General features: G+C 62.7%; 1 protein-coding gene across 1 annotated transcript in view; it reads right to left on the minus strand.

The window, feature by feature from the left end:
* Positions 1 to 21,299, minus strand: part of LGR6 (leucine rich repeat containing G protein-coupled receptor 6) — an 80,618-nt gene that overhangs the window by 22,323 nt on the left and 36,996 nt on the right. Inside the window, exons 5-6 of the mRNA XM_052653942.1 lie at positions 5,524 to 5,739; positions 1,839 to 1,910 (exon numbers count right to left, since the gene is read on the minus strand). Coding sequence (XP_052509902.1) covers positions 1,839 to 1,910; positions 5,524 to 5,739 — 288 coding nt within the window. The remainder of the gene's footprint in view (positions 1 to 1,838; positions 1,911 to 5,523; positions 5,740 to 21,299) is intronic.

The following is a 21,299-nucleotide window of genomic DNA, read 5'->3' on the forward strand; positions in this document are numbered from 1 at the left end:
TGGGCACCTGGCCCTCCTCCTGGGTGGAAGAGCTGGGGCCGCTCTCTCTCTGGAGAGGAGCCCACAGCTCAAGCCCAGCTGCAGCTCGGGCCAGGCAGCTTTGGTGAGAGGGCCTAGGTGGTGGCCCTGCAGAGAGCCGTGCACAGAGGCCCCAGGGTGACCGCGGGGCTGCAGAGCGGGCCACTGACGCAACGGTTCAAGGTCTGACTTCCTCTCCTCCCGCTTCCAACCCCCCCACCACTTCCCCGTCTGGCTGTCCAGCCAGCCCCCCAGCAAGCACTCTGGGTGACAGAGGACAAGAACACAGCCTCCTTTTCAACGGGAAAGCAAACGTTGGAAGGAGAATTCAGTCCTCAGGGATGGGGTGGGAGGGTGCTGAGCTCACGGCTGGGGTGGGGTGCAGGGGCGCTGGTCCCCGGGGGCGCCAGCTCCATCAGAGCCCCCACGGCTCTGCTTCAGTCCCTGTGGGCCTGGTAGGTCGGTGTCACTGTGGGTGAGACACTGCAGGCCTTGCTGCCGGGCGGTCCTGCCCCCCACAGCGGGTCCCGCAGCCGGGCCGTGCCCTTCACAGAGTGGGTGCAGGCCCCCGGTCTGTGCGGTGGGCCGGCTCTGCTGCAGATGAAAGGCGGGCGGGTGCCACCCGTGGCTCTGCAGCCCAGCCAGGCTGGTCGAGCCCAACGCCCCACACTGCCATCCAGGCTCGCTGAGAAAGAATCAGGCCACCGCCCCGACAGTGAAGAAACCGCCGCCAGCTGGCTTTTGAGAGGTGCCAACACACACCCACCATGGCCCCCGCCAGCCGACTTCCCAGCAGAGCTCCCCGCCCACCCACCATCCAGGCAGACGTGGACCTCCCCCCGCGCAGGCGCCCTGTGGCTCCAAACCTGCGCCCGGCTCCGGGTCCCCGAGGGAGGGGCGTGGCCACTGCTGTCAAGCTACTGGCCGCCCCCACCGCCCAGGGGCCGCTGGCACCGGGCTCACACGGGGCCCAGAGACTGGACCAGCTCGGGACCCGGGCGTGTTTCCTTGGCCAACCCCCGAGGTCTGCTCTGCCCACGGACAGTAAGTCCAGGACCAGCTCTGCAGACGCCCACGGCCCAGCACGGTGACCGAGGGGCCTAGACCGTGCTCTCAACTGTCCACCTGCCCCTGGCGCTGGCCGGGCGAGGCCGGCTCTCCTGAGCCCAGGCTGGGGCAGCGGCCCTCGCGGGAGGAAGGCTGGGGTGGGCAGCCCCGTGCTTCGGCCCCGCGTCCCGTCCACTCCACGCAGCCCAGGCTCACTGGTCCCAGGCACCGTCTCCTCTGCTGCTTGGATGCGGGAAAGCCCTCACCTCAGGAATGAGGCTCCGTGTGTGGGGTGGGGGCGTCGGGGGGCGAGACAATGGCCCGTGAGTCGGGGCTCACTCTTGGGGACCTCCCAGGCCTGGCCCCGCCGTGGGTGACTGAGGTGCAGCTCCCCCGGGAGCCGTGGGGTGGCGGGACCGCAGAGGGGGCGCCAAGGGCGTGGGCACGCTCTGGGCAGAGCTGCTCCAGGACGCGACGTGGGGTCATGCAGCCATCCCAGAGCCCACAGCTCGGGCGCTGACGGGTGCTCCCCACTGCGTCAGCAGCGCGCTCCCACGGGGACGCCTCCCCAAGCCTTCTGTCTCCAGGTTAAGGGCCCTCATTCTTCCTGCTTCTCCTCAAAGCCCCACATCCATCTCAGATCTTGTGGGCTTTGGACTCCCTATGGGCACAGCCCCTGCCCCGGGAAGAGGGGGTCGCCCTCCGAGAGGGACCCTCTGGGACTCGGGCCCGTCACTCCGAGGGACCCTCCGGGACTCGGGCCCGTCACTCACAGGCTCTCCAGGCTCCGCAGCCCCTCGAAGCTGTGCGCCCCCAGATGCTGGATGCGATTGTTATGGAGATGCCTGTGTGGGAGGAGAGGCGCATCAGGGGCCGGACCCAGGGCCACGTGGCGGGGGGCCGGGGGACAGATGCTCTCAAGCAGGAACAGCCACGTCTCCAAGGCTGGAGCGACCGCGGGCTTCACTGTGTCCGCTTCCTATCGAAGGAAAAAGCCAGAGGCATGGCCTCGGGTGGGTGGTGGGTGGTGAGTCTGGAGAGACTCCCACGGTCAAGAGCAAATTGAAAGTAAACGACAGCGTGTTCTCCCAGTTCCTAGTGGAAAGAGTGCAAGGACTAACACAGAAACGGGCGCCACCCCAGCCCAATATCGTAACACGAGCAGCAGCGCAGCAAGGACAGACAGAAGTTCAGAGCAGAGACCGGGGCCGCGGCGACGCACCGGGGCCCCCAGCAGAGGCCCAGCGGTGAAGAGAAGGTCCTGCGATGTCTCTGGGGAGCCCCCAAACTGGAGAGAGGCGCGGTGTCTTTCCGGGGGATGGGGGGCAGGGAAGGAGATGAAGGCTCCTCTGGAGCTGAGCCCAGGGGGACCTCTGTCGGGAGGGAACGCGTATCTCCCAAAGCCTGAGCCTGCAGAGGGGGCCCTGTCTGCACACCACCCCGCACACCAGGGCCCCGGGCGCCTGGGAGCAGGTGACCCTCGTTCACCCACAGTCCCAGCCCACAAGTGGGGAGCCCAGGGGGCCCTTGGTGATGCAGTGGCCCCAGGAGGAGCCCGGAAAAGCTGTTGGCTGGCAACGGTGCAAACACACAGCAGGAAACTAGGAGCAGAGGCGCCACGGCCGCCCGCTGGGGCTGCCGGCCTCCAGGGAGCCGCCGGGGCCTGGCCCGCAGGGAGCCGCCGGCGCAAAGGGCGCAGGATGCTCACCAGCCCCTTCTGCCGCAAAGCAGGCCCGTGAGCGCCCAGAGACAGCACTGTAAATGGGGGGAAGGAGGCTGTCGATTGTGAGTCGAGGATCAGAGCTGCATCATTAAAAACTAGGCAATAAATTTGCAACCAGGAGCAGTACAGGCGCTGCTGAGCACAGGAGTGTCGGGGAAAACGCCTGAGCTGAAGAGGGGCGAGGAGACGGGCCTGCGAGCCACACGCAGCGCTGACGGCTCCGGGGTTAGGGTTAGGGTGAGAGTTAGTTAACTAACCCCTTAGGGTTAGGGTGAGGGTCAGAGTCAGGGTTAGGGTCAGAGAAAACGCCTGAGCTGACACCAGAAACTGAGGGGCGAGGAGTCAAGCCTGCAAGCCACACGAGGCGCTGACGGCTCCGGGGCTGGATCCAAAGGGAGACAAAAGGCGTATTCAGAAGTGCAACCCAGAAGAAAACCCTCCAAAATAAGGAGTGGAATCCGGAGGTGACAAGCACACATTGTTTCAGGAAAATTAGATGAAGAAAATCCCACACTGTGCCACACCCTAGCGAAGCTATTCAAGTTCAAAGATTAAAAACATCTTTGCGCAGGAGAAGGAAATTGCGGACAAGGAAGGAATGAGGCTGGCCTCCAAGACGCCCAGGGAGCAGGGTGGCAGGCGTGGCGGGTAGGGACTGCGTCCTCCCCGCTCCTCCGTCAGGAGGCACCAGGCTCCGCAGGGCCTTCCCGTTTGATGGGGGAACACAGCCCCCAGCTCCCAGGAGTGAGTCCTGGGCCTCCCCACTTCCTCCAACTCTCAGCACACTCCAGCCTTTCTCCCCATGCCCCCACCCCCCTGAAGCTCCAGCCCACTCTGCCATCCCAGCACCTCCTGCTTCTGCACGTCCAGCCTCAAGCCTGCAGACCACTGCACTAACCCTGGCGTCCTGAGCGCCTCTGGCAGCCCAGCCTCCTGGGACTTCTGGTCCGGAGGAAGGGATGAGACCCCCACCCAGGCCAGCACTGCAGTCCTCTCAGGCCCTCCCAGGGGCCCCCGCAGGGCGGCCTGGTGAAGGCTCAGGGCTCGGGCTGAAGGGAAGCCCCTTTCCGCCAGCTGGTCACCTGTGCCTCTGGCATGAGCCTCAAGCACCCATCTTCCTACTCTGCGCTTTCCTGCAACCCAGCCCGGAGCCCTGGGCGGCCTCCTGCGGCCCCCTTGCCCTGGACGGCCCCGGCCACAGCAGCCCCTCCCCCGCCGAGGCTGGAGGCAGGAGAGGGCGGCATCAGCGCCTCCAGGCCTTCTCTCTCTGCCTCACTCAGCCTTCCTGGCCCGGCTCTCCTGAGCTCAGCCGCCTCCGCCGCCCCGGAGACCTGAGATCCTGGGCTGAGCTTCTGCACCCTACTCCTCGACCAGACCCTGGCCTCCGACCCCAACTCCCCCTCCACAACGTCCCTCAGGCCCGTGCGTCCGCCTCCGCCCTCCCGTGCCCCCGTGTGTCCTTCAGGTCACCCTCCTGGGGCCCCTTCCCACCTCCAGGACCCCACTGGCAGGCCAGAGTCAAACCTGTGCTCCGAGGCCCCAGCTCACCCCCCAGCCTCCTCTCCAGCTACACTGGCCCACTCGCCGGCACGTCCTCACCGACACCTGCCGAGAGCCTGTCCCCCGCTCCTCAGCCATCCAGCTCTAAACCGTCCTTCCAGCCAGGACCGCCCTGCAGGGCCCTGTCCCCCACCAGCTGCTCCAGCCACCCTGCGCCTGGGCCGAGGCTGACTCAGCACCCAGTGCCCTCGTCCTGCACTCTGGGGCAGCATCGCTGTCCTTCGAAGTCCCCCCGCCACTCCCCCAGGCCTGGGGCAGCGGCCGGAGCTCACTCCTGGCTCTGCGGGTCCCACAGGATGTGCTCCTGCTCCCACTCAGCGGTCAGGGGCCCACCGTGAGGACCCCCTCATTCCAGGAGTTCCGTCTCTCAGAGACTCACGATTCGCAGGGAGCATCAGGACGTCACAGGTATCACCAAAGCTGGGATCAGGCCCCCCGTCCTGCTCACCCTCTGCCAACCCACGGCCACCCAGGGAGGATGCTGCGGCCGTCCCGACAGAGGGTGAGGCTCTGGAGCAGTTCACCCGCATCTCCCGTCTCCCAGGACAGAGAATCAGACAAACAAATGCTGCTCCTCCATCTCTCAAAGAAACCAAGACTTGTCCACTCCTTGGTTTGGAAAATCAAACCAGATTTCCAAGAGCAGAGGAGGCCTCTCACCCATTTCACAAAGTCTGGACATTCGGGTCTGTAACCCGGAGCAATTACACACGGCCGCCAAGCCCTTGGTAACTGCCCTACAAACTCGGTGACCATCCACGGCAATTAGCCGGGAGCTAACCCGTGCCCGCAGGTCCCGGGGGGGCAGTGAGCAGCAGGCCCTGCCCGGCACACCGTCTCCCGGAGCGCTCCCCCAGCAGCACTCAGCTCGCTAATCAAAGCGCTGGCTCTCCGCTGCTTCTCCAGGCTGGCAGATGAAGTGAATTTACCCCACCCCTGCACCCACCCGTCGCCCGATTCAAGAACGGTGGAAGTCACTCGCAGGGGGCACGCCCACGTGGGGCACAGCCACAGCCTGTGGGCAGAGCGGCAGAGAGCGCAGCAGCTGAGCCCGACGCCCGGGCTCCCAAAGTGCTGCCCGTGCCGCCCGGCCTCCTGACAGCCCGGGATGGCCACCTCACTATGCCTCGGAGACCCCAGGGACACGGCCGAGAGCAAAGCCGGCCGGCACTCACAGCACCATGAGGCTGGACAGGTTCCAGAAGGCGTAGTCGGGGACGCGGCCGATGCGGTTCAGAGCCAGGGTCACGGCCTGCAGGGCGCGGAGGTGACCGAGGGCCCTGACGGGGATCTCGGTGAGGGCGTTGTCGTCCAGCCACAGGTGGCGGAGGGAGGTCAGCCCCTCGAAGCTCCTGTCCGGGACCAGGGAGATGAGGTTGGCGTCCAGGCGCCTGTGGGAGGGGACAGGGAGAGTCTGGGCCGGGGCAGCGGGCCCCCCGGGCTCCACAGCGCGGCTCCTCAGGTCCCGGGTGCCCCTCCGCTCCAGCCCGAGGCCCTCTATGCTTTGTGTCCCTGTTGGTGACCCAGTGCTGGTCCACAGCCTCAGACCACAGTGCCCCTCATGCCCAGGTTCCCTGTCTGCGCCACGGCTCCCCCGCTCTGAGGACACTGGCTCCCAGCCCTGTCAGCTCCGGGCTGGGCTGGAAAGCAATGATGGTCCCCCATCAACCTGGGGACAGGTCCACCTATGGACGCAGCCAAGGAAAGACCTTCTCGGAGCCACAGGCCGATCCCTGGCACCTGACCCCAGCACCTCTGTTCCCCAGCACCCCTGTTCTCAGCACCCCTATTCTCAGCATCCCTGTTCTCAGCACCCCTGTTCCCCTCCCCAGCACCCCTATCCCCCAGCACCCCTGTTCCCCAGCACCCCTGTTCCCTAGCACCTGACCCTTGCACCCTGATCCCAGTGCCCCTGCCCCCTGGGACCCTGCCCCCTGGCTCAAGGACCAGCTGTCAGACGGGGCTCCCTGCTTGGCTGATGCCTATGGGGGCTGCTGGATGTTGGACAGGCAGACAGGGGACAGCCTGTCTGTCCACAGCAAAGCATCCAAGGAGGTGGAGGACCTCAGACACGAGTTCAGGAAGACTCTGCCAGCTAAGCACCCAGTTCCAGCTTCTCAGGACGGCGCCAGGCCTTTACCCCCTGCATCCTGGCCTGGGGCTTGGGCTGACGCCCCACCACCCGGCAGCTGGTCACATAGGGTCGAGGCAAGCTGGCCAGCAGCCGTGGATCTGCCCACGGGCTCTGCTGTCTTGAGGGGCTTTGCACCGAGGCCTGGTTCTCCGCACTGGCATGTGGAAACCCCGGCCCCCAACCACACAGCCCCGAAGCCCCTCATCCTGGCCCCGAAGAAGACTCAGTGCTGGGCGGTGGGGGCCCTTCTCCCGCCCCAGCAGCATGAGCCCACATGCCGGTGGCCGGCAGGGCTCCATCTGCTCTGAGCTGCTCACCAGGATCCTCCCCATCCCTGGGAGAAATGCCAGGCCAGCCAGCAGGGGGCTGTGGGTGAACAGGCCGACCCCAGAGCCTTGGATGGGAGGGCAAACCGACCGAGCCAGGCCCTGAAGCCTGCAGCGGCAGAGACCTCCACACACGTCACACCTGACCCGACGGCCACAAGCCCCTCGGTGAGGGCCTGTCCCTCTGGTCACTGTCCTCAGGCCCCTACGGTCCGACTGTGGCTACTGACCGGGGAGGGGGCCACAGGTGGAAGAAAATTCTAAGACCCCGCCCAGGATGCCTGGCTCAGAAGGCCCAAGGGGGCCTGTCTCCATGCACAGGCAGGTGGGAAAGGGCTGGACGAGCATCGGCTCCGTCCGATGGGCCTCACCCAGGAAGGGCTTCACGCAAAGAAGGCCGTGGCCAGGATTCTGCTGCTAGGGAGGGGCCGTTCCAGAGAGGGACGTGTCAGCAAAGGGACAGGCGCTCTGCACAAGCCCCTCACCCAGAAGCGGGCGTGGGCACGTCCTAGGAGCTCGAGGGTGAGCTCGACCACTGCAGGGTCGGGTCCCTGGAGAGTCCCCTCCTGAGGCGCCCCTGCTGCCCTGCCCTGGGATGTCCCTGCACCACCAAGGGGCCAGCATTGCGGGCTCCCTGGCATAGGACTGTCACCCGGCAGTTCCGGAGCCTTGATCAGCCCCACACGGACGTGCCCTTCGCCTCGCCCCACCACAGGGTCCATCACAGACCCTCGCAGAGCAGGCCCGTGGGATCGGCATCAGCGGCCCCACGTGGCCTCACCTCCTCCCTGCGAGCGTTCAGGGCCCAGGGTACCGAGAGTGTGCCCCCTGAGTCCCGGCGGCATTGTATGCATCAGGCCGTCTAATCCTCACCTGTGAGGTTCACATTCCCCAAAGAAGAAAAGCCACGTGCGGCCCCGTCACACACCCAGTAAGCGGCGCAGCTGGGCTTCCAGCCTGGCAGCGGCTGCACGGGGCACACCTCTAACCACTGTGCAGGTCGCCGGGCACACAGCACGCGCTCCCCGGCCCTGGCTCCTCACCCCACCCCCCGCCGCCTCCCGCTCTCACACAGAGCCTGCTGCCCAGTCGAGGAGGCTGGCTGGCACAGAGCCCGCCGCCCAGTCGAGGAGGCTGGCTGGCACAGAGCCCGCCGCCCGGTCGAGGAGGCTGACACAGAGCCCGCCGTCCAGTCGAGGCTGGCCACACCTGCTCCACCATCCCCTCCAGGGCATCGCTGGGTGCCTCAGACCTTCCTCTGGCAGGTGGTCCGTGGATCGTCAGCTCAGCACTGCCTGGGACCTCGGCGCAAAGGCAGAGTCTGAGGCCCCGTCCCAGACCGGCCAGTCACAGCCTGAATTCCAGCACGACCGCAGGTCATCCACCGAGTGCTGAGCGCAGCGGTGTCTGCTGACGCTCAGTCGGCGGGAGGGTCGCCGGCGGGAGGGTCGCCAGCAGGAGGAGAGCCTGAACAGCGAGCCAGGCGCCTCCTCCTGTGCTCCTTGTGTGGCCAGGCCTGGGGCTCTGCTCTGGGGTCCGCGCACCTGTCACCCCAGGCCCTGGGCTCCAGGCCGCCCTCCAGGGAGAATCCCCCACACCTCCAGGCCGTGCGGCTCACAGACAGCAGGGGAGCAGCCCCCCAGCCTGGGGACCCGGGCAGCCCTTCCTGGGGTGTGTGTGCACCGGTGACTCGCTCAGATGTTCATTCCACGCTGTGGGGGCCCTCCCCCACCTCGCTCCCATCCAGAGATCCCTCACGGCCTGGGGAGACCCCGGGGGGCGGCACCTTCGCCCCAGCTTTCCCAGAGACTGCACAGGGAGCGGAGTCCCGAGTCCCCCCAGATCACAGCCCACACCAAAGGCCTTAAGGAAAGGTGGGACGTAGACCGGGACAGAAGGGCGAGGTGTTACGGGCGAGGGCCGCAGGCAGGACACAGGGCCAGCGTGGGCCAGAAGTGGGCACAGACCTCAGACGGCTCAGGTCAAATCCAAAGGTCCAGCGACTGTGGGACGGAGGTGGCCGAGTGGGCTGGAGCTTGGCTCTCAGGCCCCGCCTCACAAGGACGTCTGGGCCCCCGGGCGGAGACGCACCCCCTCCGTGACAACCAGGACCCCGAGATGTCACTGCTCCCACTTACAAGCCCTTGCCCTGGGCCCAGCCAGTGGGGATAACTTCTTAGAGCACATAGGTCCCACGCAGTGTGTGCATTTTACGCGGCAGGTCTCCCCTGGGGTCCCGGGAGCAGACACATCCAGGCACACATCCCCCGCTCAACCTCTGGGCGGGTCTCCTCAGCTGACTAGTTTGGCCACTGCCCGCCTGAGACGCTGTTTTCAGGTGAAATGCACACAAAGCGTTTCCCTGACCGGGGGGGAGGGGGCATCCCTGTGGCTCCACTGATAAAGAATCTGCCTGCAGTGCAGGAGACCCCCGTTCAGTTCCTGGGCCAGGAAGATCTGCTGGAGAAGGGAACGGCTGCCCACTCCAGTATTCTCGGGCTTCCCTTGTGGCTCAGCTGGTAAAGAATCCACCTGCAATGCGGGAGACCTGGGTTCGATCCCTCGGTTGGGAAGATCCCCTGGAGAAGGGAGCGGCCACCCACTCCAGCATTCTGGCCTGGAGAATCCCATGGACTGCACAGTCCACGGGGTCACAAAGATTCGGACATGACTGAGTGACTCTCACTTCACTTCACACAAAGAGCACAGCTCAGAGGCTCCCCCAGCACCCCTTCCTTCCAACAAGGAGGACATCCAGGGGGACCCCAGGGAGGGGCGGGGCATCTGGCAACTGCAGACCCTCTGGTGGTTTTGGCCTTGAGGACAAACACCGCCTTCAGGAAGACCCCAGCCAGGAGCCAGGGCAGGCGAGGAGGTTGGGGGCCAGGCTCCAGGTGGCTGTCCTCGACCTGACTCACCCACAGCCCCCCAGAAGAGCAGGTGGAGACTTGGGTCCTGCTCCCTCGGAGCTGAAGGAGCCGCCAGCCTTGACCCCCGTGCCCAAGGGGCCTGGAGCCTAGAGGAGGAGAGAGGGCTGCCCCAAGTGGGTCAGTGGCCGGGCTGGACTCACACTCAGAGCCTCTCCACAGCCTGGCTCCCTCCCAGGAGGCACCTCTGAGCCCAGGGGCCACAGCACCCTGGAAACCAGAGTCCCTGCAGCCCACAGGGCCCTAGACTGACCCCACAGAGCCTCTGGACTCTCCTTCTCTGATCCTCCCTATATCCCACCAGGTCTCAGTCAGAGCCAAGGCCAGAGGGACGGATCGGGAGTCCTAGAGGGCCACCAGCTGCCATGCCCGTCACCAGGGGCCCATTCAAAAGGCTGGGGCCCGCTGCCTGCTCCCCAAGCTCTGAGCGCAGGCCAGCAGGACCCAGGGAGGGCAGAGGGCAGAGGGCGGCAGGGCAGGCCCCAGTCCACGCTGCTCGGGGCGCGGGGCCTTTCCCGCCCCAAGTCAGGCACGTGGAGGAGAGGATGCAGGGCGGCAGGGCAGGAGCAGGCACTGGCTGAAGCCGGCGGCCCTCAGAGAGCAGCCAGCCTCTCCTCCAGCCGCCAGGGCTCCCCCGGGGCTGCCCCTCACCCTGAGTAGCGCCCGGGCGGGCCAGCCTGGAGGGTCCCTTCCTGGGCCTGCCCCGCCCCTCCCACAGAGGAGCCCCTGTGGGCAGCCGCCCCCTCCCTGCAGGCAGCCCTCCAGCCGCACGCACAGAAGGGCAGGTGGGCGGGGAGCCCTGAGAGTTTGGGTGGCCGCGGGGAGCCACTGGGTGGGACGCCCGCGAGTGTCCTGCTCCCTGAACCAGAAACCCTCCGCCCCGTGGCCGTCCTGACTCAGGGGGCAGGAAGCCCTAAGCACGGGGCCCGTTCCCGGGCACCAGACTGCTGACCCCCACCTGCAGCCACACCAAGGGCAGCCTCTTCTCTGGAGGCCCCTAGGCCCAGCCCCACACCCACGGCACATGGGGCCTACAGAGGCCTTGCCAAGGAAGGGAGGGCAGGGCAGGGAGGTGCTGGGGGAGGTCCTCACGGTGGGGAAAGAAAGCAGCCGCTTCGGAGACGTGACCCTGTGCCTGAGGCAGCGTTGGCAGGGGCGGGTGCTGGGGTCCGGCCACAGGGAAGGTGGAGGCTTGGGGACAGGGTGGCACCGGCCAGGCGGCGAGGATGTGCCTGGGCCGCCCTCATCAGCGCCGCTGGCAGCACCAGCCTCTTCAGGAGGGCGCACACCTTCCAGGGGGGCGGGCTTGGGAGGAAGGCGCATTGCTCCTGGGGGGAGGGGGAGGGGGAGGGGAGGCTTGGGAGGAGGGCACTCGGTTCCCGGGGTGGGGGTGGGGGGAGCAGGCTTGGGAGGAGGGCGCACGGCTCCCGGGGCGGGAGGGGGTGCGGGCGGGCTTGGGAGAAGGGTGCGCGGCTCCCAGGGGGGCGGGCTTGGGAGGAGGGTGCGCAGCTCCCAGGGTGGGGGTGGAGGGAGCGGGCTTGGGAGGAGGGTGCGCAGCTCCCAGGGGGGCAGGCTTGGGAGGAGGGCGCATTGCTCCTGGGGGGCAGGCTTGGGAGGAGGGCTGGCCCACTTGGGGCCAAGCAGACAGGGCCAGCTCATGCCGAGGTGCCCCTGCACACTGACCCCCTCCCCACGCCCTGCCCCCAAAGGCCTCTCTGCTCTCACTCGGCTCCCACAAAGCCACTGGCATGCCCCAACTAAGCACCGGGCCCCACAAAGGCCCCTCATCTCTGTTCAGTCACTGAGTATCTCCTCTTAGCCCTCAGCTCAGTCAGGCTGGATTAAACACAGCCTGGTGGCCCCACTGAGGGCTTGCAGGCTCTGAGTGCCAGGCCAGCCCGGGCTCGGCGCTGGGCTCCAGCATGAGCTGCACACAGCCCGTCTCTGGAGAAGCTCCTGGACTGTCCTTCAATCAGCAACACAAAGACCTCGGCCATCGATTCCCGTGCGGGCTCCTCGCCAGGCAGGCCAGCCTTTCACACGCGCCTTCCTTCTGAACACCCACCCAGACCCCTGGAGGGCTGTCGTGCCTGCCTCCTCGCCTGCAGCAAGGAGTCTGTGGCTCCAAACCAACGGCTGAGACTTAATCAAGTATGTGGGAAATGCTCTGCAGCTGGGGCCTGCCCTCCGCCCGAGGGAAACCCAGGAAGGCCTCACGGAGGAGGTGACATCTGAGCTGGTTCCCAGGGGAGGGGTGTCCTGAGGGGCAGCGCTGGAGGAGGGCAGGAGGAGCAAGCCCGAGGCAGGAAGGGGGTCGGGTGCCTGGGCTAAGCCTGGGGGTGGTGAGAGAAGGGCCTGAGGATGAGGCAGTCGGTCCCCAGTGACTCGGGAGGGCAGGGGTGAAGGCACAGAAGGTGGGGCCCCAGTGCACAAGCTAAGGGGCCCCGAAGAGAAGGCTCCTTTGAGGGGCAGAGGGGCCCTGAAGAGAAGGCTCCTGAGGGGCAGAGGCCACGGTCAGGGGACACAGGCGGGTGACCGAGCAGCAGCGAGCGCTTCCTGAGGCCCCCAGCAGGGCCCCACACACTGCACACACACAAACACACACACACACACGGCCCCAGACACACTGCATACACACACACACACACACACACACACACACACACACACACAGCCCCAGACACACTGTATACACACACACGGCCCCAAACACACTGCACACACACACACATGGCCCCAGACACACTGCACACACACACACACTGCCCCAGACACACTGCACAGACACACACACACTGCCCCAGACACACTGTATACACACACATGCACGGCCCCAAACACACTGCACACACACACACACACACACGGCCCCAGACACACTGTACACACACACACACACACATGGCCCCAGACACACTGTACACACACACGGGCCCAGACACACTGCGCGCACACACACACACACACACACACTGCCCCAGACACACTGTATACACACACATGCACGGCCCCAAACACACTGCACACACACATTGCCCCAAACACACTGCCCGCGCACACAGACACACACTGCCCCAAACACAGTGTGCACACACACTGCCCCAGACACACTGTACACACACACACACACGGCCCCAGACACACTGTACACACACACACACACACACACACACGGCCCCAAACACACTGCACACACACATGGGCCCAGACACACTGCGCGCGCACACAGACACACACTGCCCCAAACACAGTGCACACACACACTGCCCCAGACACACTGTACACACACACACACACGGCCCCAAACACACTGCACACACACACACACGGCCCCAAACACACTGCACACACACACACACACACTGCCCCAGACACACTGTACACACACACTGCCCCAAACGTGCTGCACACACAGACACACACACTGCCCCACACACACTGCCCGCATGCACGCTGCATGTCAACCCCCCAGCCGGGCCCCTCCCCACCCCAGCTGCACAGAGCAGATGCCGCGGCAGCCGTACAGGCCGAGTGCTGCCAGGCTGCCTGGAGCAGAGCTTCCTGTGAACTGGCCGGCGCCCATGACCAGGACAGGCAGGGCCTCAGAGGCCAGTCCCGTGGGGGCCCCAGGGCTGCGGCTGCATGTCTGCCCAGGGAATAGCCACTGAGCCTCAAGTCCAGGGGAGGGGACCCCAGACTGTTCCCGGGGTGCCCTCTGAGCCCCTCCTCCAAGCCAGCACCGAGGGCAGGGTGGCAAAGGGCTCCTCGGCCCTCTCCTGCACCAGGGGCGGGCGGACGCCTCTGGGCCTGAGACAGCACAGCAGAAGCCACGGCCCCTGGCCCCCAGGACCCTCCACCAGCTGTGGGGAGGCCGCTGTGCCTGACGAACTGTCTCTACACTGAGTTCACCTGGATTGACACACGCGCCTGGCAGCAACCAGCTCTAAGAACCCAGCCGCATTTGTGCAGGACACCAGTGCCCGTCCCAAGGGGCTCCCCGCTGGAGGCATGAAGCTGGAAGGAGAAGCAGCAGGTGCTGCCGTGGTGTGCGCGTGCCAGGCTGTGTCCACGCGGCCCAGAGGGGGTGCGTGCCCTGGGGAGCGCATGCCAGGCTGTGTCCACGCGGCCCACAGGGGGTGCACGCCCTGGGGAGCGGGGCTCGGGGGCAGGAGTGTGCGGAAAAGAGCCCCTGGGCCCGGGGGCGGGCCAGAGAGGGGAGGCCGGGCCTTCTGCAGACACGGCTCCTGGTTGTGCCCTCTGAGCCAGGACAGGCCTGGCTGAGCACACGTGCAGCCTCCTGCAGACGCTCTGGGCGGCCACCCTCTGCTGCGGCCCACGCGTTTCGGGGTGACTGAATTTGCCGGTCAGGGCGGCAGCCCTATGGACGTTATGCACGTTCAGTCGCTCAGTCATGTCCAAGTCTTTGCGACCCCAAGGACTGCAGCCCACCAGGCTCCTCTGTCCATGGGATTTCCCAGGCAAGAGTACTGGAGTGGGTTGCCATTTCCTTCCCCAGGGGATCTTCCCACCCAGGGGCTGAGCCCACGTCTCCTGCACGGGCAGGTGGACTCTTACCACTGAGCCACCAGGGAGGCAGCCGGTACGGGAGCTGCCCGTGGCGACTTTAGAAATCCCGATATACACTACTTGGCAGCCTTTAGATTAGTGGAGAAGACAGCTTTCTGAGAGAAACTTCTGGGACAGGGACACAGGCTTGGAACGCAGGGACCTTTGGCCAAAAGGACAGGGCTCCAGAGAAGACGCTCAGCGTGCCTAAGTGTCGAAGGCAGGCCCAGGTCAGCGCTGGGCCCTGGGCCATTACCACGCTTCTCCCCGATTAACGCAAAGGCCGCTGGGGCACCAGTGCGTGCTCTCCCTGAAACTCGTCGAGGGGCCTTCAATCTGCGTGGCTTTGGTTTGCGCTGGTGGGGTTTGGGGTGCGTCCAGCACTGTTCATAGGATGGTGTGCCAGGTAGAGACCTTCATGGAGTGAGAGCTGAGAGGGACCCTGTAACCCAGGAGGAGAGGGCTCAGAGACGGTCAAGGTCAAGAGTGCACAAAGGGCAGAGCCGGAGAAGGCGGTTGGCGTGGGACCCAGGGCCCCTGCCCTCCCGCCCTGGTCCCTTGGGAAGCAGCTGCAGACAACGTCTAGGAAGAGCTGGGGTCCCACGGTGTCCACTGCTGAGTCCAATGGGCTGGGACCAGCACCCCAAGGGGAAGTGCCCCAAGGTGATGGAAGAGTCGGGGGTAGAGTGGACACTGATGGCTAGGCCCCCAGAAATTCAGAGTCATACTTTGCTGCAGGGGTGGGTGGGAGTGGGGGGCTGCAGGAAAGGGATTCTTATTCCATCTGTGTCCCCCCGCAACAGAGGGGCTGTGGGGTCCCCACCCAACAGAGGGGCTGTGGGGTCTCCACCCAACAGAGGGGCTGTGGGGTCTCCACCCAACAGAGAGGGTGGGGACACCCAACAGAGGGGGTGGGGCCCCCCAACAGAGGGGCTGTGGGGTCTCCACCCAACAGAGGGGGTAGGGACACCAAACAGAGGGGGTGGGGCCCCCCAACAGAGGGGCTGTGGGGTCTCCACCCAACACAGGGGGTGTGGGGTCACCCAACAGAGAGGGTGGGGCCACATCCAAAAGAGGGGGTGTGGGGTCACCACCCAACAGAAGGGGTGGAGACACCCAACAGAGGGGGTGGGGTCCCTCAACAGAGGGGGTGTGAGGTCCCCACCCAACAGAGGGGCTGTGGGGTCCCCACCCAACAGAGGGGCTGTGGGGTCCCCACCCAACAGAGGGGGTGTGGGGTCTCCACCCAACAGAGCGGGTGTAGGGTCACCCAACAGAGAGGGTGGGGTCACCATCCAACAGAGGGGCTGTGGGGTCCCCACCCAACAGAGGGGGTGGGGACACCACTCCCCGCCTCGCCCTACACAGGAAGGTCTGCGTCTGTCGGAAGAAAGCGGTTTCGTCAGTAAGATCCTTCCCCTCGCCGCAACCTCCGGGCAGATCAAAGCGAGACTATTAAGATGGAGCCAATCCCCGCCTGCCCTCCAGGCTCTGAGGAGGCCCCGCTGCCCTGCCCTCCTCCCCGGAGAGTGACGGATGGGCCAGAAGCCCAGGAGCGGAGAGCGCTTCCTTTGTGTACATCAAAGCGGACACCTGAGCGCGCCTCCGGGCCATTTCGTGTGTTTAATCGCAGCAGTGTGTAAAGACGATTACCCACCCTCCAGGCGGAGGCGGGGAGGAGCCTGGCAGCCTCTCCCAGCTTCTCCTGAAGACACAGACCTGAAGATCCGGGCAGAAGGCCAGCTTTGTGGGTGACAATCCCGGAATCCGGGGTGGGGACCGTGAAAGGCAACCGGCCCAGACCCAGAGGACAGGCTGGCCGGCCCCTGGGGACCCGGGTGCCCGCCCTCGGCACGGCTGCGGGGGCCGGTGCAGGAAGGGGCGTCCGGGGTCTCCTCCGCCCCCGGGAGCGGGCAGTGACGTCAGAGTTCACGGAACACGAGCAACACGCAGGGTCCTGGGCAGCCGGGCCGACTGCGTGGCAGGGAGCGAGCAGAGGGTGCCCGGGGGCACGGGAGGAGGCCACCGGCGGGGCGCCCCTGGCGCAGGCCCCCGACTCCCGCGGACCAGGGCGACAGCTGGCAGCTCGCAGCTGCGTGCTGTCCATCCGCTCCTCCCAGCCCCGCTTCCCGCGCCCCCACCGACCCCTGTCTGTCGGCCCGTCCACGCCCGTCCATGCGTCCGTCCGCTCAGGCAGACTCGGGGCCCCCCGCGCGCAGGCTGGTCTTCCCCTGCCTAGGCCTCGCGTCGCCCCGTGTCCCACCCCCTGGCCCTGTCCCCTGCGACGCAGCCCGCCGGGCCGGCCTCAGGACCCCGCGCGCTGCCCGCGTCCCCGGAACCTCCGGCGTCGCCGGCCCCTGCGGACCCCGAGGCGGGGGCTTCAAGAGCGCCTCCGCGGAGTGAGCCTCCCGCGCCGGCTTCCCGGCAGGGCGCGTCCCCCGCTCCAGGGGGAAACGCCGCCCCTGCCCAGGGTGGGGCCGCCCCCGCTCCCCCTCAGGGGCCGCGGCGCCTCCCCCCGAGGCCGGCCCCCGCGCGCAGCGTCTTCTCGGGCCTCGCCGACCCCTGAGCTCCCGCCCCACTCAGCTGAGGCCTCTCCTCTGGCCCCAGAAACAGGTCACAGAGTCAAGCAAGTTCAGCTAAAACAGCAAAGTGCAGCCACCTTCCCACTAAAACACGGACGAAGACACAGAAGAAATGGAAGCTCAGACCCCGACCAGAAGCAACACGCGACCGGAATCCGACACGTGCTCGGGCTGGAGGAGAGCAACCAATCACCGAGGGCGGCAGCGACGGGCCGCGCCCACGGCCTGCACCTCGAGTGCCGGGTGCCGCGTGAAATAAGCCAGACTCAGGAGACCAGCTGTGTGATCCCGCTTAAGCGAGCTCCCTAGACCCAGGCTCACAGCGCGGAAGGGGGAGGGTGGGGGCCGGGCGCTGCGGTCAGGGTTACCGAGGGCTCAGCGGGGGCGGAGTTTCAGTTCTGCAGGATGGAAGGCGGCCTGGGACGGACGGTGGGGGTGCTGACCCAGGGATGTGAAGCGCTTCATGCCCCACACGCACATCTGACTACACGAGGACGCTAAAGTTCATGATACACGTTTAAACAAAATCATTAAAAAGAGAAGGAAAAACTTTAAAGCGACAACTTTTTTTTAAAATTCTGAAGAACATGAACATGATAATAGCATCCCGAAACCCAGGAAACGATGCAATCTCTAAACATAATTTATTCCTTGAACGGGAATAAGCAGCAGGTGGTTCATCAGCATCCTCAATAAGGTACAAGGAATGATGGCGTCGGTGAGACAGGGGCAAACACGCACGGGGGCGGCCAGGCAGACGCAGAGGGGCAGCAGCGCAGACCGCGAGAAATCAAGGTGGATTTCAAAGAGAAATCGATGCAAGTGGAGCTGGGCGGGCAGGGAAGCTGCGAGGGGCGCGTGCAAATGACTGGAGCACAAGCGCGACAGCTCTAATTTCTGAAATCTGTTGGAGCTGCAAAAAATGTACTTTACAAATGTCTACTGGGTTTCAGACAAACTGAAGGAAAACCGATTCACACCTGGGCACATTCTGGCTAAACTCTATAAAGACGATAAACGGAGAAACTCTTGTAAGCGTTCATAAAGAAGACGCATGCTCTTCCCTAGGGAACAAAACAATGAGGGCCATCTCTGAATTTCCTGGCAACCACATGCCAGGGGAAAATAGAGCTACCCTGACAGCACCCTAAGGAAAAATGATCCATGAATTTTATTTACAGAGAGCTTGGCAAGTATCTGTGAAGTCCACAAAAGCATATTCTCAAATACGTAAGGGATCAGAAAACAGGACCGCGTGGGATCTGGGGGCCGGGGTTCCGTGCATCTTCACAAATTAAAGCTCAGGCCCCTGTTATGATGGCTTCCCTTGAGGCTCAGACAGTAGCGCCTCTGCCTGCAGCGCAGGAGACCCGGGCTTGGTCGCTGGACCAGGAAGACTCCCCCGGAGAAGGGAATGGCTCCCCACTCCACCATTCTTGCCTGGAGAAGGGAGAGACCATTCTTGCCGCAGAAAAGAAGCCTGACAGGTGGTAGCGCGAGGGTCACAGAGACTCAGACACAGCTGAGCAACTAAGACTTTCACGTCCATGTTATAAAATAAATAGACAAGCAAAGCGTAACAGAAACGTGGACTGGGGCTTTCCCCATCAGACATTACAACACCAAAAAACAAACCAAACACCCCAAACATTAAAATACCAAAACAAACAGACCAAAACCCCAAACGTTAAAATACCAAAAAGCAAACCAAACACCCCAAACATTAAAATACCAAAAAAAAAACCCAAACCAAACACCCCAAACATTAAAACACCAAAACAGACCAAAAACCTCAGACATTAAAATACCTCATTAAAAAACTACTGGAGCTTATAAAGTGCAGCAAAAGTGCATGATACAAGATCAATACCCAAATCCAACTGTACTTCTACACACTTGCAATGAACAATCCAAAGATGAAATTAAGAAAACAATTCACCTTCAGTGAGTGTTGTTGCAAAAGCTGGACACAACATGTAGATCAATGAAGTCAGAACACACCCTCACACCACACACAAAAATAAACTCAAAATGACTTAAAGACTTAAATATAAGACATGACACCAAAAGCTCCTAGCAGAGAACACTGGCAAAGCTTCTCTGACATACACTGGACCAGCGTCTTCTTAGGCCGTCTCTCAAGGCAATAGAAATAAAAGCAAAAATAGACAAACGGGATCTCAAATCCACAACACTGGCACAGCAAAGGAGACCGCAAACAAGACAAAAAGGAGCTTACAGACGAGGAGAGACTGTTCGCAAAGTGGACTGACAAGCATTTAGTTTCCAAAATAAACAAACAGCTCGTACAACTCTGTAACAACAAAAAAACAACCCAAACAAAAAGTGGGCAGGGAGTTCTCCAAAGAAGACACACAGATGGCTAACAGGACATGAAGAGATGCCCAACTCCGCTGATTATTAGAGAAGTGCAAATCAAAACTACAATGAGATATCACCTCACACCAGTCTGAACGGCTGTCATCAAAAAGTCTACAAATAATAAACACAGGAGAGGGTGTGGAGAAAAGGACACCCTCTTACACTGTAAATTGGTGCAGCCACTTTGGAAAGCAGCGTGGAGGCTCCTCAGAAAACTAAAAACCGCGCTACCATGTGGCCCTGCAATCCCACTCCCGGGCACGCTGCTGAGTCGCTTCAGTCGAGTCCGACTCTGTGCGACCCCATAGACAGCGGCCCACCAGGCTCCTCCGCCCATGGGATTTTCCAGGCAAGAGTACTCCTAGGCATATACCCAAACAAAAGCCATTCAAAGAGACACACGCACCCCAGTGTCCCCTGCAGCACTGGTTTCAACAGTCAAGACGCAGAAGCAACCTGAGTGCCCGACGACTGACGAATGGACAAAGAAGAAGCGGCGCTACGCACAACGGGATGCTGCCTGGCCTTCGCAAGAGTGAAACGGTGTCACCAGCAACAACGCGGATGGACCCAGAGGGCAGCGCGCCAAGTGAAGTCAGCCAGCCAGGGAAAGACGGAGACGTGGTACCCCTTCCTCGTGGAGTCTAAACTATGAAGCAAATGAACTTATTTACAAAACAGAAGCAGACTCAGAGGCACAGAAAACAAACTCATGGTTACCAGAGGAGGGAGGGGTAAACCAGGAGCTTGGGATTCATGTGTGCACACTGCTGCTGCTACGGCGCTTCAGTTGTGTCCGACTCTGTGCGACCCCAGAGACGGCAGCCCACCAGGCTCCCCCGTCCCTGGGATTCTCCAGGCAAGAACACTGGAGTGGGTATGTACACACCAGTATCTATTAAACAGATAGACATATACATGAAGTAAGAAGACGGACTTATAGCGCAGGGAACTATACTCAGTCTTATAATAATCTATTACGAGAAATATATACGTATGTGCACATACTTGTATAACGGAACCACTTTGCTGTACACCAGAAACTAATACAGCACTGTGTATTTCAATAAAAAAGAAACCAATTCAATTTACAATAACATCCACACGAATATTGAGGAACACATTCAACAAGAAGTGCAAAGTCTATACTTTGAAAACCATAAAACATTGTTGAAAGAAATTAAAGGCTATCTAAATAGACGGAAAGACATCTCATATCCATGGATTTTTAAGATGGCAACACTCCGCAAACTGACCTGTAGATTCGACAGGACCCGATCAAAACTCCCAGTGTCCTCTCTCTGTTTTTTGCAGAAATTGACACAGATCCTAAAACTGCATCGAGAAATGCAAGGGAGGCAGAATAGTCAAAAGAATCATGACAAAGAGGAACAAGGTTGGAGGACTCACGCTCTCTGATTTCAAACCTTATGGCATGAGCGCAGCCGTCGCAGCTGGATGGTCCCGGCGTAAGGGCAGGCAGGCCAAAGGAGTGGGACTGAGAATCCAGAAATGCCCTCACGCGTGTGTGCTGCTGCTAAGCCACTTCAGTCGCGTCCGACTCTGTGCGACCCCGTGGGCTGTAGCCCTCCAGGCTCCCCTGTCCCTGGGATTCTCCAGGCAAGAACACTGGAGTGGGCTGCCACTTCCTTCTCCAGGGGATCTTCCCCACCCAGGGATCGAAGCTGCGTCTCCTCTGTCTCCTGAACTGGCGGTGGATTCTTACCACTAGCGCGGCCTGGGAAGCCCAAGCCTTCACACACTCGTGGGCGACTAATTGTCAACAGGATGCTGTGCTGCAGCCCATGGATCACAGAGTCGGACACGACTGAGCGACTGAACTGAACTAAACGGAAGACAGTTTAATAGGGAAAAGAACAGCCTTTGGTGTGATGAAACAGTTTGCTAAAAGAACTCACCATCTGCGAGGAAAAGAATGAAATGGAACCTCTACCTCACACCACATACAAAAATGGACTTAAAACAGATCAAACACTCAAAACTATAAAGCTACCAGAGGGAGACAGAAACCTC

The sequence above is a fragment of the Budorcas taxicolor genome, chromosome 16 (genome assembly GCF_023091745.1).
Source record: "Budorcas taxicolor isolate Tak-1 chromosome 16, Takin1.1, whole genome shotgun sequence".
NCBI lineage: Eukaryota > Metazoa > Chordata > Mammalia > Artiodactyla > Bovidae > Budorcas > Budorcas taxicolor.